At 39.9% G+C, this 16,533-nt stretch overlaps 1 protein-coding gene across 8 annotated transcripts in view; it reads right to left on the bottom strand.

Annotated features, from left to right (window-relative positions):
• Positions 1-16,533, bottom strand: part of Plcb1 (phospholipase C beta 1) — a 758,762-nt gene that overhangs the window by 727,264 nt on the left and 14,965 nt on the right. For 7 of the 8 annotated variants that reach the window (XM_055605263.1, XM_055605143.1, XM_055605110.1 and 4 more), the window contains exon 2: positions 6,405-6,482. In XM_055605263.1, the coding sequence (XP_055461238.1) occupies positions 6,405-6,482 (78 nt within the window). Of the gene's footprint in view, positions 1-6,064; positions 6,096-6,404; positions 6,483-16,533 lie in introns of those variants that run through there. The other variant, XM_055605328.1, reaches the window with a different exon arrangement.

The raw sequence follows: 16,533 nt of genomic DNA on the forward strand, positions 1-16,533 counted from the left end.
CTCATTGGTACAGGAGAAAACTTCCTGAACAGAACACCAACAGCACAGGCTCTAAGAGCAACAATCAATAAATGGGACCTCATGAAACTGAAAAGCTTCTGCAAAGCAAAGGACACCGTCATCAAAACAAAACGACTGCCTACAGATTGGGAAAGAATCTTCACCAACCCTTTATCTGACAGAGGACTCATACCCAGTATATATAAAGAACTAAACAAGCTGAAAAGCAGCAAACCAAGTTATCCACTTAAAAAATGGGGAACAGAGCTAAACAGAGAATTCTCAATAGAGCAATATCGAATGGCAGAGAAGCACTTAAAGAAATGCTCAACCTCATTAGCCATCAGGGAAATGCAAATCAAAACAACCCTGAGATTTCACCTTACACCCATCAGAATGGCCAAGATCAAAAATTCAAGTGACAACACATGCTGGAGAGGTTGTGGAGAAAGGGGAACCCTTCTCCACTGCTGGTAGGAATGTAAACTGGTACAACCACTCTGGAAAGCAATTTGGCGCTTTCTCAGACAACTAGGAATAGTGCTTCCTCAAGATCCAGGCATACCACTCCTAGGCATATATCCAAAAGAGGCTCAAGTACACAATAAGGACATACATTCAATATGTTCAATATGCTACCATGTTTGTAGCAGCTTTATTTGTAATAGCCAGAAGCTGGAAACAACCCAAATGCCCCTCAACTGAAGAATGGATGCAGAAATTGTGGTACATCTATACAATGGAATATTACTCAGCAATGAAAAATAAGGAAATCATGAAATTTGCAGGTAAATGGTGGGACCTGGAAAGGATCATCCTGAGTGAGTTGTCCCAGAAGCAAAAAGACACACACGGTATATACTCACTCATATAGACATACAACGTAGGACAAACCCACTAAAATCTATGCATCTAAAGAAACCAAGCAAGAGAGTGGACCCTAACTAAAACGTTCAATCCCCACCTGGAAGGCAAAGAGGATGGATATCAGAAGAAGAAGAAAACAGGAAACAACCTAGAAACCTGCTACAGAGGGCCTCTGAAAGCCAGAAGAAGAAAACAGGAAACAAACTAGGAACCTACCACAGAGGGCCTCTGAAAGCCTCTGCCTCGCAGACTATCAAAGCAGATGCTGAGCCTGATGGCCAACTGTCGGTCTGAGTGAATGGAATTTTATGTAAGAAGTGGGAAACAGTAAGAGCTGGAGAGGACAAGAACTTCACAAGGAGAGCAACAGAACAAGAAAATTTGAACACAGGGAACTTCCCAGAGACTCATACTCCAACCAAGGAACATGCATGGAGATAACCTAGAACCCCTGCACAGATGTAGCCCATGGCAGGTCAGTGTCCAAGTGGGTTACCTAGTAATGGGAAGAGGGACTGCCTCTGACATAATCTGATTGGCCTGCTCTTTGATCACCTCCCCCTGAGGGGGGAGCAGCCCTACCAGGCCACAGAAGAGGACAATGCAGCCACTTTTGATGAGAACTGATAGACTAAGATCAGAAAGGAGAGGAAAACCTCCCCTATCAGTGGACTTGGGGAGGGGCATGCATGCAGAAACGGGAGGGAGGGTGGGATTGGGAGGGGAGGAGGGAGGGGCTTATGGGGGTATACAAAATGAATAAAGTGTAATTAATAAAAAACAAAAAATAAAAAATCTGATCATCCTGAGTGAGGTATCCCAGAAGCAGAAAGACACACATGGTATATACTCACTTATAAGTGGATACTAGACCTATTATATAGGTCCTATTATCCTATAATATAGGATAAACATACTAAAATCTGTACACCTAAAGAAGCTAAGTAAAGAGTACCCTGTGTAAGATGATCAGTTCATACTTCAATGGACATTGGAAGACGGAGAAAACAGGAGCCTACTACAGAGGGACTCTGGAAGACTCTACCCAGCAGTGTATCAAAGCGGATGCTGAGACTTATAACCAAACTTTGGGCGGAGTGCAGGGAATCCTATGAAAGAAGGGGGAGATAGAAAGACCTGGAGGGGACTGGAGCTCCACAAGGAGAGCAGCAGAACCAAAATATCTGGGTACAGGGCTCTTTTCTGAGACTGATATTTCAACCATGGCCCATTCATGAATATAACCTAGAACCCTTGCTCAGATGTAGCCCATGGCAGCTCAGTGTCCAAGTGGATTCCCTAGTAAGGGGAACAAAGGCTGTCTCTGACATGAATTCAGTGGCTGGCTCTTTGACAACCCCTCCCCCTGAGGGGGTAGCAGCCTTGCCAGGCCACAGAGGAAGACAATGCAGCCAGTCCTGATGAGATCTGACAGGCTAGGGTCAGATGGAAGGGGAAGAGGACCTTCCTTATCAGTGGACTTGGAGAGGGGCATGGAGGATATGAGGAAGGGAGGGTGGGATTGGGAGGGAATGAGGGAGGGATTACAGCTGGGATACAATGTGAATAAACTGTTATTAATATAAAAAATATTTTTTTTAAAAAAGATTTAAAAAAATCTGTATTGCCAGGTGTGGTGGCACTTGCCTATATTCCCATCACTCAGACAGGCAGAGACAGGCAGATCTCTATGAGTTCGAGGCCAGACTATTCTACAAAGAGATCTCAGGACACAGAAAAAAAAAAAAAGACTCCTTCATTGAAAATGCATAATTTTTTCCTCTTACTGTTTTTTAAAATTCGTGAACTTGTCCTCCCTTCGCACGGTTCTTCTTTTAGAGAAAGAAGGAAGGATTTATTGAAGTTTCACGAGCTTCTCAGATCTGAACTAAACTGGTTTTATTTTTACACCAAACTTGGCACAGAATCAGGGCATCAAATTGCAAGATAATGTTCTCTTGTGTTATATTCTAGACAGGACTTTGCGAGCTCTTCTCTGTTGACCCCCTTTTATTTTTTTTCTTTCAGATTTTCACAGTGCCATGAATATTTTGGCTAACACTTCCTGTCATGACTGCCAGTATCCATGTGGCATGGTCTAATGAAGGCAACCATTCTGGCACTTAGGGTAGGCAGAAACTTCTTGCCCATGACTTATAAATAAATGCATCCTTCTTACATACTCCACACTTATAGAAAAAAGCCACAGTGCTTAAAATAAAATAATCATAGTCAGTAACTTGTTTTTGCTAATTATATTCAATAAACAGTAAGTAGAAAGTTGTCAAAATAAGTCCAGCAATGGAACAAAGCATGAACATTTATCTATAAAAGTGATATTCACATTCATCTGCTTGCACTAACCCAAATGTCCTGTCAATATTTCAGTAGACGAATTTCAGCTCTCTAAATACGACTTCCCATTTCTGATTTGTAATTCTATTGTCTGGGCTGTCTGTCTTCTTTGTCACCTATCATTTCTATGATGACAAGTCAAAGGAGCGGGGTAGGGAAGGCAGCCCTGCATTGCCCACGAGAGGAAGCCAGCAGTTTGACATCAGAGTCTGGTACAAGGTGTGGTGCAGCTATGACAAAAATGGACATGCATTAGACGTCACGAATGTGAGAGCTGTCCCAGGCTCGCTCTTCTATCAAGGCTCTGGTGGGGACCTTAAACCACTCACTGGGTCTGTGAGCACAGGAGGTTTACTGTGATTGCAAATCAAGGTGCTCCTGCACCAGTTTCATGGACCAACAGTAGACCATGCTGGGCAGTAGCTCAGAAAGACAAGGCATCTTACAATAAATACCAGTGTAAGCTTCTCAATCATGGAAAACAAATGTATGAACCCAAATGGTAACCTTGAAAGAACTATATTGTTTTCTCTGAGATCTCTATAACACAGATGGCAGACCCTTAAGACTAACTGCCAGGAAGCAAAATACTTTAAACAAGTAGTCCTCTACGGGGCATCCTGATTGCACCACTCACCCTGGTCCTTCAAAGGATCTTATGCACAACCTCAACTAAAAGCCTGGCATGCTGCCCTCTGTTTGTGTGCACAGTTTGTCCAGCCTGCACAGACTCTAATGCATTGTTTACAGTTGCCCAAGACCAAAAAGTGGATACATCACTTGATCTGATTCCAAGACTGGGCTAAAAGCCAGAAAAAAAATGACAAACTTGAAAATGTGGTAAATTTCAAGTTTCTTTTATTATTATTTTCTTAAATCTGCCCATCTTTTTGAGTTTAAGATATATGATCATTGACCAAAAAAATAAACCTACAAACTTATAAATGACTGAGGAATGACAGGGATCTAAGAAGCAAAGAATACAATTTACCACATTTTGACTAAGATTAATATCCATCAGAGGAGAAGCAAAGAGACATAAAAAAAATTCCCTCACCCCTTCTCCCCGTTATTGGTTCTGAATGGTTATAAACAGCATTGTGTCCAAGAGAGAAAGGCTGGTATGAAACATGTAAATGCATTTACTCCACTGAAAATATGTCTGGGTAAAAATATTGGGCTCCCAAAACAATAAAGACGAATCAAAGAGCCTTTGGCCCCTTCTCTTTTTCAAGCAAAGAAATGTTTATGATTGTTCTTCTGCTGGAGCTTGACCGAGTTGCTATGAATTATTTAAAAACCCCAAAATATCTTCTGGTGCTTTTATGGAAATTTGATTTACAAGTTGAAAAAATCAAAATGACAGTCTGGTCTCTTGTACAAGCACCAAACCTTTAGAAATGCTCTAGGCATTATAAATAAATCTTTTACAAATATAGCTGTGACTGTTCTAAAAATAATCTTTAGGAGTTAAAAAAAAACTCTTTCAAGTCATTGTTTTATACATAACAGCAGGAAACAAAACAGAATGTCAAAGACAACGTGATTAACACACCCAGCAGCAAACATGAACACTGCTAAGCATGACATCTTACCCACATATCATTTCTGACATTGTCCTCAGTTCTATATGGAACTCCTGTATATATGGCCATAGCCTCCAGAGCAAACACACATAGTAGTTAGATGTAACTCCAGGACCATTAGAACCAGCACCTCTAGGATAGTATTTGCTTTTTGAGAGACTGTGAACTGGCCAATTCAGGGCTGGCCTGGATTGCAGATATTAATTTTTCAGCATGGAGACATTTCTAAGAGGACCCACAACTCTCAAAATGATGCTGTCCAGGCCAGTTACAACCTGTGTTCACAAGTGCAAAAGGTTGCCCAAGGCACGGCCTACGACCAATTACCCAAGGATTCTGGATACTTGAAATTGACCATGATGTTAGAAAACAAATATTTAAACCCCACTGTGAAGTAATTGGAGAGCCCCTAGCTGCTCTAATAGTATTCTATTAGTAATTCTAGCTTATTGTTTTCTAAATGTATTTAGTAATCTTGAAAACAGCAAACCACGTCTTTAGATGTCAGAACTTTGAGGACTAAAATAATCTACATGCTGGGCCCTTCGGTGCCAGTGACTCTTGAAATAATAACCACTTCCTATGAATATTCTTGTCTAACTGCCCATTAAACCTCAAATAAATCTTATGGTCTGCAGACAGTTTTTAATAATTCAGTATGGAATTGTCAACTGGCTTTTTAAGAACTGAGATACTGAATTCTTAGTATTGCAGGCAGAAAGCTAATATGGGAAGACTCTTGAAAAACTTAACAAAAAGGTTAAAGGAAGCTTAGCTTTAATTTTTTAACACTGTTGCAGTTTTGCTTTCTGTTGCTGTGATAAATACTAGGACTAACACAACTTGGGGGGATGGTTTACTTGGATCATAGGTTTGAGTATATAACCCAGGAAAACCAAGGCAGGAACACAAAGAAGGAAGCTGGAACCAGGAACTGAAGCTGAGTCCACAGAGGATTCAGCTTGAGTCCAGGCTCATGTGGGCCTACCTTTCATATATAGGCAGGCCCACACCCATAGGGACGGTGCTGCCTACAGAAGACCTAACTCTGCTACATCAAGGGTGAGTGATATATACCCCACAGACATATCCACAGGGCAATGAAGAAGGCAAGTCCTCATCTGAGGTTCCCTCTCCCCAGATGTGTCAAGGTGACAATCACAATTACCCATCACAAACATGAAAAAACTATCAAGGCCGAACTGTTAATTATAGCCCAGGGAAAAGGGAGAAAAAAAATGGACTGACTGTTCAACCTTTGGTCATTAAGGTCAAGAGGAATTTTCTCATCATCTGTCTTCCTTCTGCATTGAAAGGGACTTAAGTCAGTGAAAGTCTAAAATCATGTCCACCACCAAATGCAATCTACAAGTCCGACTTTTTGTTTTAAACAGAAAACAATTATTCTAGGATCTTGTGAATAAACCATTTCACAAGCATCCATGAAAGGCCCTAAGGCCTTTAACCTGAGTCTCTGAAGTAGAATCAAGACATACACTGCAAAAGGTAGTCTATGAAATGGGTAGACATATAAGGTAAACAAATACTTTGTAAGTAACCAACAGGATAATGTGAGAAAGACATCTTATCTCTTACCTTATTTTGATCTGTCCAGTAAAAGAAAAATCCCTGAGGATCAGTCCTCAAAATAATTGGAGTAACAATAGTGGAGTCCTAGAAAATGAATAAAAGAAAGAATGAACATCAGTTCATATCCCTGTGGGAAGTAACTGAAGAACCAATAACGCATAAGTGATTCTTCAAGGTTATCAATTACTAAGAAAAGTTTCAAACAAAGTAGACATGGTAATTTTTTTCATTAATTAATGTATTTACTTTACATCCCAAGCAAATCTTCCCCTCCCTTCTCTCCTCCCAGTCTCTCCTCTCCCGTTATACTCCCTCCCTTTCTCCTCAAAAAGGGGGAGAGCTACCTTGGATATTAACCTGCCTTGGCATATAAAATTATAGTAGGACTGGGCACATCTTCTTCTATTGAGGTTAGACAAGACCATCTCATTAGGGGAAGGGGATTTAAAGGCAGGCAACAGAGTCAGAGACAGCCCCTGTTCCTGCTGTTAGAGGTCCCACGTGAGAATCAAGCTGTGTATCTGCTACATATGTGTAGGGGGCCTAGGTCCATGCATGCTCTCTGGTTGTGATTCAAGCCACCATAACTGATTTATTAATTAGACAATTGATGTGATGGCTCATGGGTAAAAGTGATTGCTACACAAACATGAGGACCTGAGTTCGAATCCCTGAAACCTACATAAAGCTACGTATGGTAATAGACAACAGCAATGCCAGTTCTCGGGCAATATGGGAGGTAGAGAAGGACAATCTCCAGAAGCCACTGGTTCCACAAGCCTGGTTTAAACAGCAGGAAACAGAAATGAGATCTGTCCTCTGATCTCCACACACACCACAGTACGTGTAAACCCTTGCACTCATACAACCACATGCGCTGACATACACAAAAAGATTATCAGATGCAGAACTGACAGAGTTAAGCAATAATCAGAACATCACTACCTAACTGGAAAAGGAAGACAGCAATGCACGCATTGATTACGACAAAAATTTAAAGGCGTTGGCACAGTTTCTTTTAGAAAACTATATTTAGATTTTAAAATAATGTTAACACTATCATAATGTATTTCATATAATTAAGGTTAATTAAAATCCATGCTTGAGGATAATATTTTAAATTACATTTGCTCCATAAAATGATTTTTAATTGTACCAAAGAGAGTGAGCATAGCATTTGGGCATTGCTGTTTCCACGGTAACAGTAAATAAGGACATCTTTCACATATTTGGAAAGGTGCATATGAAACTGTTGCAGATTTAAATTCTATATATAATCTAAACCATCATAGACAAATCTTGCTGTGAATTTAATGCATGAGTCTCTGAAGCTAGGTTGTGTGCACTGTGCTACAACAATGAACATTGTTGAGCTATGTTGTTTTTCCCAGCAATATTCCAAACATTTACTTCTTACATGCACACAAACACATCAAATATAAATTTATAAACTTCAAGCAAAACTACATCATTTACCCTTCCCTTTCCTCCTTCAGCTCCTTTGCTGCCCTCCCATTCCAACATGTTCCAGTTCAAATTCATGGCCTCTTTGTCATTACATGCTACGCATATGTATGAAAGCATTAGATATATGCAACCTGCTGAGTCCACTCAGTGTTACTTGTGTGCATAAGGTTTCAGGACTGGCCACTTGGTACTGGAAAACCAATTAAGGGCATCGATTAAGGGGAAGACTAATTCTCCCTCTCAGCGGTCACTAGTTGCCCATAGTTCTTTGTTTAGGGGTGGGATCCCGTGAGATTCCCCCTCCCACACGAGCATGTTCAGTGCTAAACGAAAATGCTCAGGCCTTTACTGAAAACACACTTGTTCATTTTTTTCTTTTACTCTTTTGAGATCATAAATATATCATTTTCCCTCCTTCCAAGAACCCCTCCTTTTCCTCTTTCAAATTCATGTCCTCTTTTTTCATTAATCATAGTCATGTGCATGTCTTTATATACATATATCCATAAACATATGTTCCTAAATATAAACTGCCTAGTCTTAATACTATCACTCAAGAGGATATTTTCAGGGCTGACGACTAGGCGCTGGATAAGCAGTTGTACTCTTCCCCGGACAAGTTGATTTCTCCTGCTCTCAGCACTCTTTAGTTGTCTGGAGTTCTTTGTGTAGGACTGACGTGACTCCACTGCCACTTCTGTCGTTGTTTGCTTGCTTTTAAAACTGTATTTTAATTACAATATTTCTCCCTTTCCTTTCCTTCCTCAAAAGCCTTCCTGCAGTCCTCCCCACTCTCTTCTGAATTCATCAGTTGTTATTGCACAGGTACACGTAATTGTGTGTGTATGTATGTGTCTATATGTATATATGTTACTCGTATGATGATTCCAAGGCTGACCATTAGCACCAGAAAATCAGTCGGTGTGCTTTTCCTTGGGGAAGCCATTTCTCCCACTCCCAGCTTTCGTCAGTTGCCTGTTGTCTCTGTGCAGGTTTAGGCCTTGTGGGCTTTGCCCATCCAGTTTTGAATGTTCATTGTTGTCATCCTGGTTAAGCTCATATTTGGGTGATCTCGTGAAAACATGGTTATTGGAGGAGAATCTAAAAGCACTAATTTACTAAACCAGCAAAATCCCTAACAATCTACAAGCATTTGTCCTCATAACCACAAATAAATGTGCCTTCGTGCCTCTTCAAGGACTCTTCCCTTTGCCACAGACAGGAACTATTACAGAAAACCACAACAAATAAACAAAGTTTTTGAACCCAGTCTCAATTGATACTTCTACAAAATACTCTATATGTAAGGCTCAGGGGACATTGCACAAGAGGCAATGGAAAGATTATAAGAGCTAGAGGATTAGGAAATTTGCTTTGAGGTTTCCTGTGAGAGATGGTTAAGCCATTCCAGGCAAGGCTCACAATCAAAACATTAAGAGATTCTGTTTCCTATTGGAATCAGAAGCTATACTCATAAACCCTGACAAGCCACTTTTTTCCTTTTATTGAAAATAGATTTTCTCACATAATGTAACCTGAATACAGTGTCTACACCCCCTACTCCTCCTAGCTCCTCCCCACCTCCCCTCCCATCTAAAACCACTCCGTTTCCATCTCTCATTAGAAAACACACAGGCCTCTAAAAGGTAATAGTAAAGTATAATAAAATAAAATATATGATAAAACAAAATTGGCCTGGTAAGGCTGCTTCCCCCTCAGGAGAGGTGATCAAAGAGCCAGACACTGAGTTCATGTCAGAGACAGTCCCTGTTCCTATTATTAGGGATCCCACTTGGATACGGAGCTGTCATGGGCTACATCTGAGCAGAGGTTCTAGGTTACATACATGAATCGCCCTTGGTTGGAGTATCAATCTCAGAAAAGACCTCTGTGCCCAAATATTTTGGATCTGTTGCTCTCCTTGTGGAGCTCCTGTCCTCTCCAGGTCCCACTGTCTCCCTTTCTTTTCTCGGATCCCCTATGCTCTTAAGTGAACAAGAGTGTTTAGTTTTACTCTAGGTCTCTGCACTATCTGGTGTTGGTTGCTTGGTGAGCAGTATAAGGTGTGGGTTCCGTTTCCTGGAGTGGTCCTTCAGTGAGATCAGGTGTTGATGGATTACTGCCACAAGCTTTGTGTCAAGCTAGTGTGCAGATTACTTCTATGTACCAAAGATGCTAGAACATAGGGGTGAAGGCTCTATGTAGGCACCAGTCAACAGGATGAGTTGTGAAGGTGTTGTCTTCTCCAATGTCCCTTGCAATTGGTTTGTGGAGAGCTACCTTGGCGACATCCTGGGTTGCTAGTGGATTCCCTTTGGCCAACATTTCACTTATATGTCATCCAATCCCAGGACAGAAAGCTCTATTTGGTAACTAAAAGGTCAGCTGGGGCTCTATCTCCCCATTATTTGGCAACATTAGTTAAACCATCATATATGTATGTGTTTTAGGAATCTTCAGTTGTATTAGGTTTTCATATAACCCCTCAGATGGGCCTTAATTTTAGTTGTCTCTCTCTGTATTGTCTCCCTTGTTCCCCAATTCCCTTCTACTCCCAATTTGGTTGCTCCATTCCAGGCCCACCCTCACCATCCATCCATAACTTCTAATTTTATTTCTCTTTCCGAATGAGATATATCTCTCCACTCCAGACCCTTACTCTAGACCTCTGTTGTTCTATGGATTATAGGTTGGTTATTATTGACTTAAAAGCTTAAAGCTTATATCCATATATAATCAAATATTATTCATTCTCTTCTGGTTCGGAGACAGCTCATTCCGTATGTTTTTTTTTTTTTTTTCCTAGATCAATCCACTTATCTGAGAATTTTATGGTTTCTTTTTTTTTTTAATGTCTGGGATTGTTTTCACTTTGGGGGGGTTTTGGTTTGGTTGGTTGATTCTCAGCCCCTCCATACAAGGCTGAGAATTGTCTTTTCAAAATCTGTCATGAATTGTGTGGAAATTTTGATGGGTATTGCTTTGAATCTGTATATTGCTTTTGGCAGGAGGACCATTTTTACAACATTAATCCTACCAATCCATAAGCATAGGAGATCTTTAATATTTTGATACCTTCTTCAATTTCTTTCTTGAATGTCTTAAAATTCTTATTGTACAATCTTCCACTTGCTTGGTTAGAGTTACCCCAGGATGTTTCATATTATTTGATCCTGTTGAGAAAGAGGTTGTTTCCTTGGTTTCTGCCTCAGTGCATTTGTTATTTGTGTATCAGGAGGTTTCTGATTTTTTTTTTAGTTAATTTTGTATCCAGCTACTTTGCTGACAGTATTTATCAGCTATAGGAGTTTCCTAAAAGAATTTTTAGGGTATTGGATATTTCCCAATAAAATTTTAGGGTAAATACTACCATGTCATCTACAAATAAAGATACTTGGACTTTTCCATCTCAATTTGTATCCCCTTGATACTTCAGTTGTCTTATTGCTCTAGCAAAGTCTTAAACTGCTATACTGAATATATATGGAGAGAATAAAAAAAAAAACAAACCTTGCTTTATCCCAGACTTAATGAAATTGCATCGAATTTCTCCCCATTTAAGTTGACTATGGGCTTGTTGCAAACTGCCTTTATTATGCTGAGATTTATCCCTGTAATCTAATCTCCTGAGGATTTTTTTCACGAGGGAGTGTTAGATTTTTGTCAAAGCCATTTCTGCATCTAATGAGATCATCATATGGTTTTCGGCCATTAGTTTGTTTATATGGCAGATTATACACATCAATTCCCACATGTTGAACCATCCTTGCATCTCCAGGAAGAAATCCACTTGAGCATCGTGGATATCTTTTTATGTGTTTTTTTAATTCAATTTGCAAGTATTTTGTTGAGAATTTTTGCACCTGTGTACACAAGGGAAACTGATCTGTAATTTACTTTCTTGGTTGGGTCCGTATCAGGGTCGAATAATAACAGGATAACTGTGGCTTCTTAAAGCAAACTGGGCAATATTTTCTTCTGTCTCCATTTTGTGGGATCATTTGAGTTGTATTGGCATTAACTCTTTGAAAATCTAGTAGAATCCTGGCTTTACATCTGGCCCTGGGGTGGGTTTGAGTTTTGCTTTTGTTGTTGTTTTGGTTTGGTTTGGTTCAAAAACTTTTAATTAATGCTTCTACTTCCCTAAGATCTGGATTTAATTTTGGTAGGTGGTATATTAAAGAAAAAAAATTTTTAACCTTTTTTTTTTTTTTTTTTTTTTTTAGATTTTCGCTATTGGTGGGGTACAGGCTTTTAAAACATGTCCTCTGTTTCTCTGGATTTCCTTAGAGCCTGTTGTTATGTTTCCCTTTTCATTTCTAACGTTGTTAGTTTGGATATTCTCTCTGCCTTTTAGTAAATTTGGATAATGTTTTGTCAATCTTACTGATTTTTCTCAAAAAAAATCCACTTCATTTCACTGTTTCTTTGTATTATTTTTCTTATTTCTATTTTCCTGATTTCAGCCCTAAGTTTGATTATTTCTTGCCAACAAGCAGTGTTTGGTGATCCCTTTATTTTGTTGTTGTTGCTGTTCTGTTCTGGTACATATGTGTGTGTTTCCTCTCTTGTGATTTGTTGGTTTGGGATTACTTATTCCCTGTGGTTTTTGTGTGTAGTTAACCAAGTTTGTGCTGGGCGTTTTTTGTAGTGCATTCTGTAGGGCTAGGTTTGTAGACAACTATTGCTTAAATTTTGTTTTATCATGGGATATCTTATTTTCTCAAGCAATGGCATTTGAAAGTAAAGTAGGCAGGGTATAGCAGCCTGATCTGGCATCTGTGATCCCTTAGAGTCTGTAGAACATCTGTCCAGCCCCTTCTGGATTTTAAAGTCATGACTGAAAAATCAGTGGTATCCTAATAGGTCTGCCTTTTTATGTTACTTGGTCTTTCTCCCTTGCAGCTTTTAATATTCCCCCTTTGTTCTGTATGTTTAATATTTTGATTATTGTATGCCAATAAGGCTTTCTCTTCTGGTGTAGTATATTTGGTGTTCTCTATTCTTCTTGTACCTTGATAAGCATCTCCTTCTTTTAAGCTAGGAAAATTTTCTTCTATGATTTTTTTTTCTGTGCCTTTGACCTGGGTTAGTTGCCTTCCTCTATTTGTATTACTCAAGATTTTTATTTTCATGTTCTTCCAAATTTCCAGGATTTTTAAGAATTTCTTTTAATTTAACATTTTCTTTGATCAAGGTATCCACTTCTTCTTTCTTGTCTCCAATGCCCAGAATTCTCTTTTCCATCTCTTATATTCTGTTGGTGAGGCTTGCTTTTGTGTTTCCTGTTCTAGTTCCTAAATTTTTATTTCCACATTTCCCTCAGTTTAGGTGTATTGATAATATTTATATTTTTTCAGGTCTTGAACCTTTTGGTCATTTCCTTCCACTGTTTGTATTTAGATAGACTTCTTTCATGAATGTATTTATTTCCTCTTCAAGCAGCCCTATCACAGTCTTAAAAACTACTTTAAAGTCTTTCTTTTGTGTTTCAGCCATGTCACAATACTCTGGGCTTGCTGTGGTAGAGCTGCAGAGCTCTAGTGGAGACATGTTGTCCTGGCTGTTATTGCTTGTGTCTTTATGTGGGTGTCTAGGCATCTGGGTTTGAAAAGATTGCAGTTCTAGGTCTTGTCTTTTGGGGGGTTGGTGTTTTGTTCCTTGGTTTCTGTTTCTTCTCTGCTTGTTAGCATAGTATGTTGACTGTGTGTTGCCTGGTAGAAAATTCTTCTGAGATCCTGATAGGTGTGGCCACTGGAGGTTTCAGGTATTGGGTATTGAAAGCTGACACTTAGGAATGGGGATAGTAAAATCGAGAGGGTCCAGAAGAAGGAAGAAATTGAGGTATTCCACAAGGCTTGGCATAGCCCCCTGGAATTGGGGTAGAAAGTGTGGAGAGGCCCCCAAGGGGGTCTGGTATAGAGCTGGGATGTGAATGGGGGATTGGATTTGGAGGAATGGAGGAGGAGGTGAAGATCTGCAGCTGGCCTACCTGCTTCCCCAGATGGAGTGGCCTGTGGGTTCCTAGGGAATGCCTGCTGGAGTTGGGTGCTGAGTGACTGAGGAAATGGCAGGTTAGGAGGGGAAGATCTCTCCCCTGGAGATGGGGACAGGGGCAAGGATAAACTCATCACGAGGTCTGCTGCATATGCATACATTATATATATAATATATACATACATTATATATATAATATATACATACATTATAATATATATATGCTGAAGATGAGATTTGAAGGAGCAGGTAATAGGCAAAGATCTGCAGTCAGATTATCTGCTTCCCTGGCTTTAGTCCAACTTTTTTTTTTTTAACATTTTCATTTATATCCTAACTACAGCAGATCCTAACCTCTATGTAATCAAAAGAAATTGTAATGAAAACTCACAAAGAACTTACAGAGAGAAATTCGGAAGTTTGTATTGTTTGCTCATTGTGGGCAGAGTAGCAGTAACGGATTTTCATTTCCCTGTAAGTTTAATTTTAGGAGCTCAGTGCTGGAGGCTGCCCACTTGATTTTAATGCCTCCCTATTCTGTTTTTCAGTTACCCACTGTGCAGGGATGGAAAGGGGGGTTGAAGATATGCATCCAAGAAGGTTGTGAAGACCAAAGAGGAGGAGGATTTTAGTAAAGTACCTATAGAAACACATTCATGCCACATCATGATGTTTGCTATTAATAACGGCGTAGTTAAAACAAACCTTGGCCTGGGACGTGATGTGAAACCCCCTGATGCACAAGCAGAGCAAACTGCATGACCCTGAGAACTCACATCCCCAGAACCCATGCATAAAAATCTGGGTGTAATGGCTCAACTCTGTTACCCTGTAAGCCTATTACAAGGCTAAAGATACAGATGGTCTGAAGCTTACAGGCCAGTTAGCCTGGCCTACGTAGCAGCCAAGAGAGACAGTGAGCTTCAACAAGGTAAAAAATGAGTACTAATCCTGAATGTTGCTATCTCCTCTCCAAAAAGTGTGTGTGTGTGTGTGTGTGTGTGTGTGTGTGTGTGCGCGCGCGCGCACATACACATACTAATAAATAAAAATGTACGGAAAGATTAAATGTAGGTTTATCTGAACGCGAATTTTATTGAGTAAAACAGATGTAACATAAAATTTACCATTGCTAGGCCTGCAGTGAGGCCTGCATTTAGATGCTCATCTTACTGCACACTGCCACCACCAGCAGAACCTCCTCACCCTCCCTAATGGATAATGCCACAACCACTGAACAACGCCTGTTCTTTCTTCCTTCTATGGCTCTGAGTTCAAGTCCCAGCCAAACAGGGCAGCTCACGACTGTCTGAAACTTGAGTTCCTGGGTATCTGACAGTCTCACACAGTTATACATACAGGCAAAACACCAATGCACGTAAAACAAAACAAAAAAAAGAATCATTTTTACAAATCATCTTTATAAAGAATTGCATGAAACTTTAGAGGGAGTGGAAAGTTTCAAATTACTTAAAATTTAACTGTCAAAAAAGAAGACACTTAGAAATAAAATTTGATCTTAAAAGCAGGAATAATTTGAAAATGTCTTAGGCTTCTGTGAGATTACATGCTTGACAGATCACAGAAGCATTTTCGGCCCTGCTCCATCACCTGCTCTTCTTAAAGTGAGCAAAACAAAAGCCCTGGTGAGCAGCGTGCAGTGCATTCCAGGCTACCTGGAATTAACTGCAGTTGTGAGCTGCACACAGCATATCCCCACTTCCCAGACCAACCGGAATTAACGGGAAGGTGGGAGTCATTGTTTTCATGTCACCTCCTCTTATCAGAGCAATGGACAAGAACCCAATGAAAAGATCTTGGTGATAATTCACTGCAAGAATCTTAAAAAGCAAATGTTAAAGTTAAAAGATTAAAGTCTATCAAATCTAGATGCTGGGTATCTGTATTAGAGACCTTTTTGCTTCATTTCAGATACTGCCAATTCTCATTTATTTGTTCTCCTTTCTGACCCTATACTCGGGTACAGGTTCTCAGTTAGTGATCATTTGTTTCGGCTTTATGCCCACTTCCTCCGTAATCACTTCAAACATTCCAGGACCAAGTGGAATTCAGCATTCTTGGCACTCAAGGCATGATCTGACTCAGAAATACACAAATCTTCATTTCCAGTTTCCTTTGCTACATAACTGAAAAAGTCTGTATTCCTATCAAAGCAGCTATTCACCCGAGCTGCTGCATATTAACTGTCAGAATATATGCCAAGGAGTGATGTCTGGAATACCTGGTCATCCTTTATTATTCGTGATCAGTTGGCTACTCTAGAATGGGGCCAACCCTCAGAAGGTATCTTTGTTTACTAACTGATTTCAATTCTGGTTAGCTTTCTATCACTGTGATAAAAACAGCATGACTAAAGCGTCTTGGAGAGGAAAGGGATTTTTAGCTTACAGCCCATCATCGAGGAATCCAAGACTTACTGCAGGAACTTGGAGGTAGGAACTGAAGCAGAGGACATTATGAAATGCTACTGAGTTTCTTCCCATGGCTTATTCACCTTACTTTGCTATATAACGCAGTAGGCCCTGCCCAGGAGTGGTACCATACACAGTAGGCTAGGCTTTCCCACAACAATCATTAATTGAGAAAAGGTCCCACAGGTTTGCCTACATTCCAATAAGATGGAAGAATTTTCTCAATTGAGATTCTCTCT

Source organism: Psammomys obesus, unplaced genomic scaffold (assembly GCF_907164565.1).
Source record: "Psammomys obesus unplaced genomic scaffold, mPsaObe1.curated_primary_1811, whole genome shotgun sequence".
NCBI classification, from domain to species: Eukaryota; Metazoa; Chordata; class Mammalia; order Rodentia; family Muridae; genus Psammomys; species Psammomys obesus.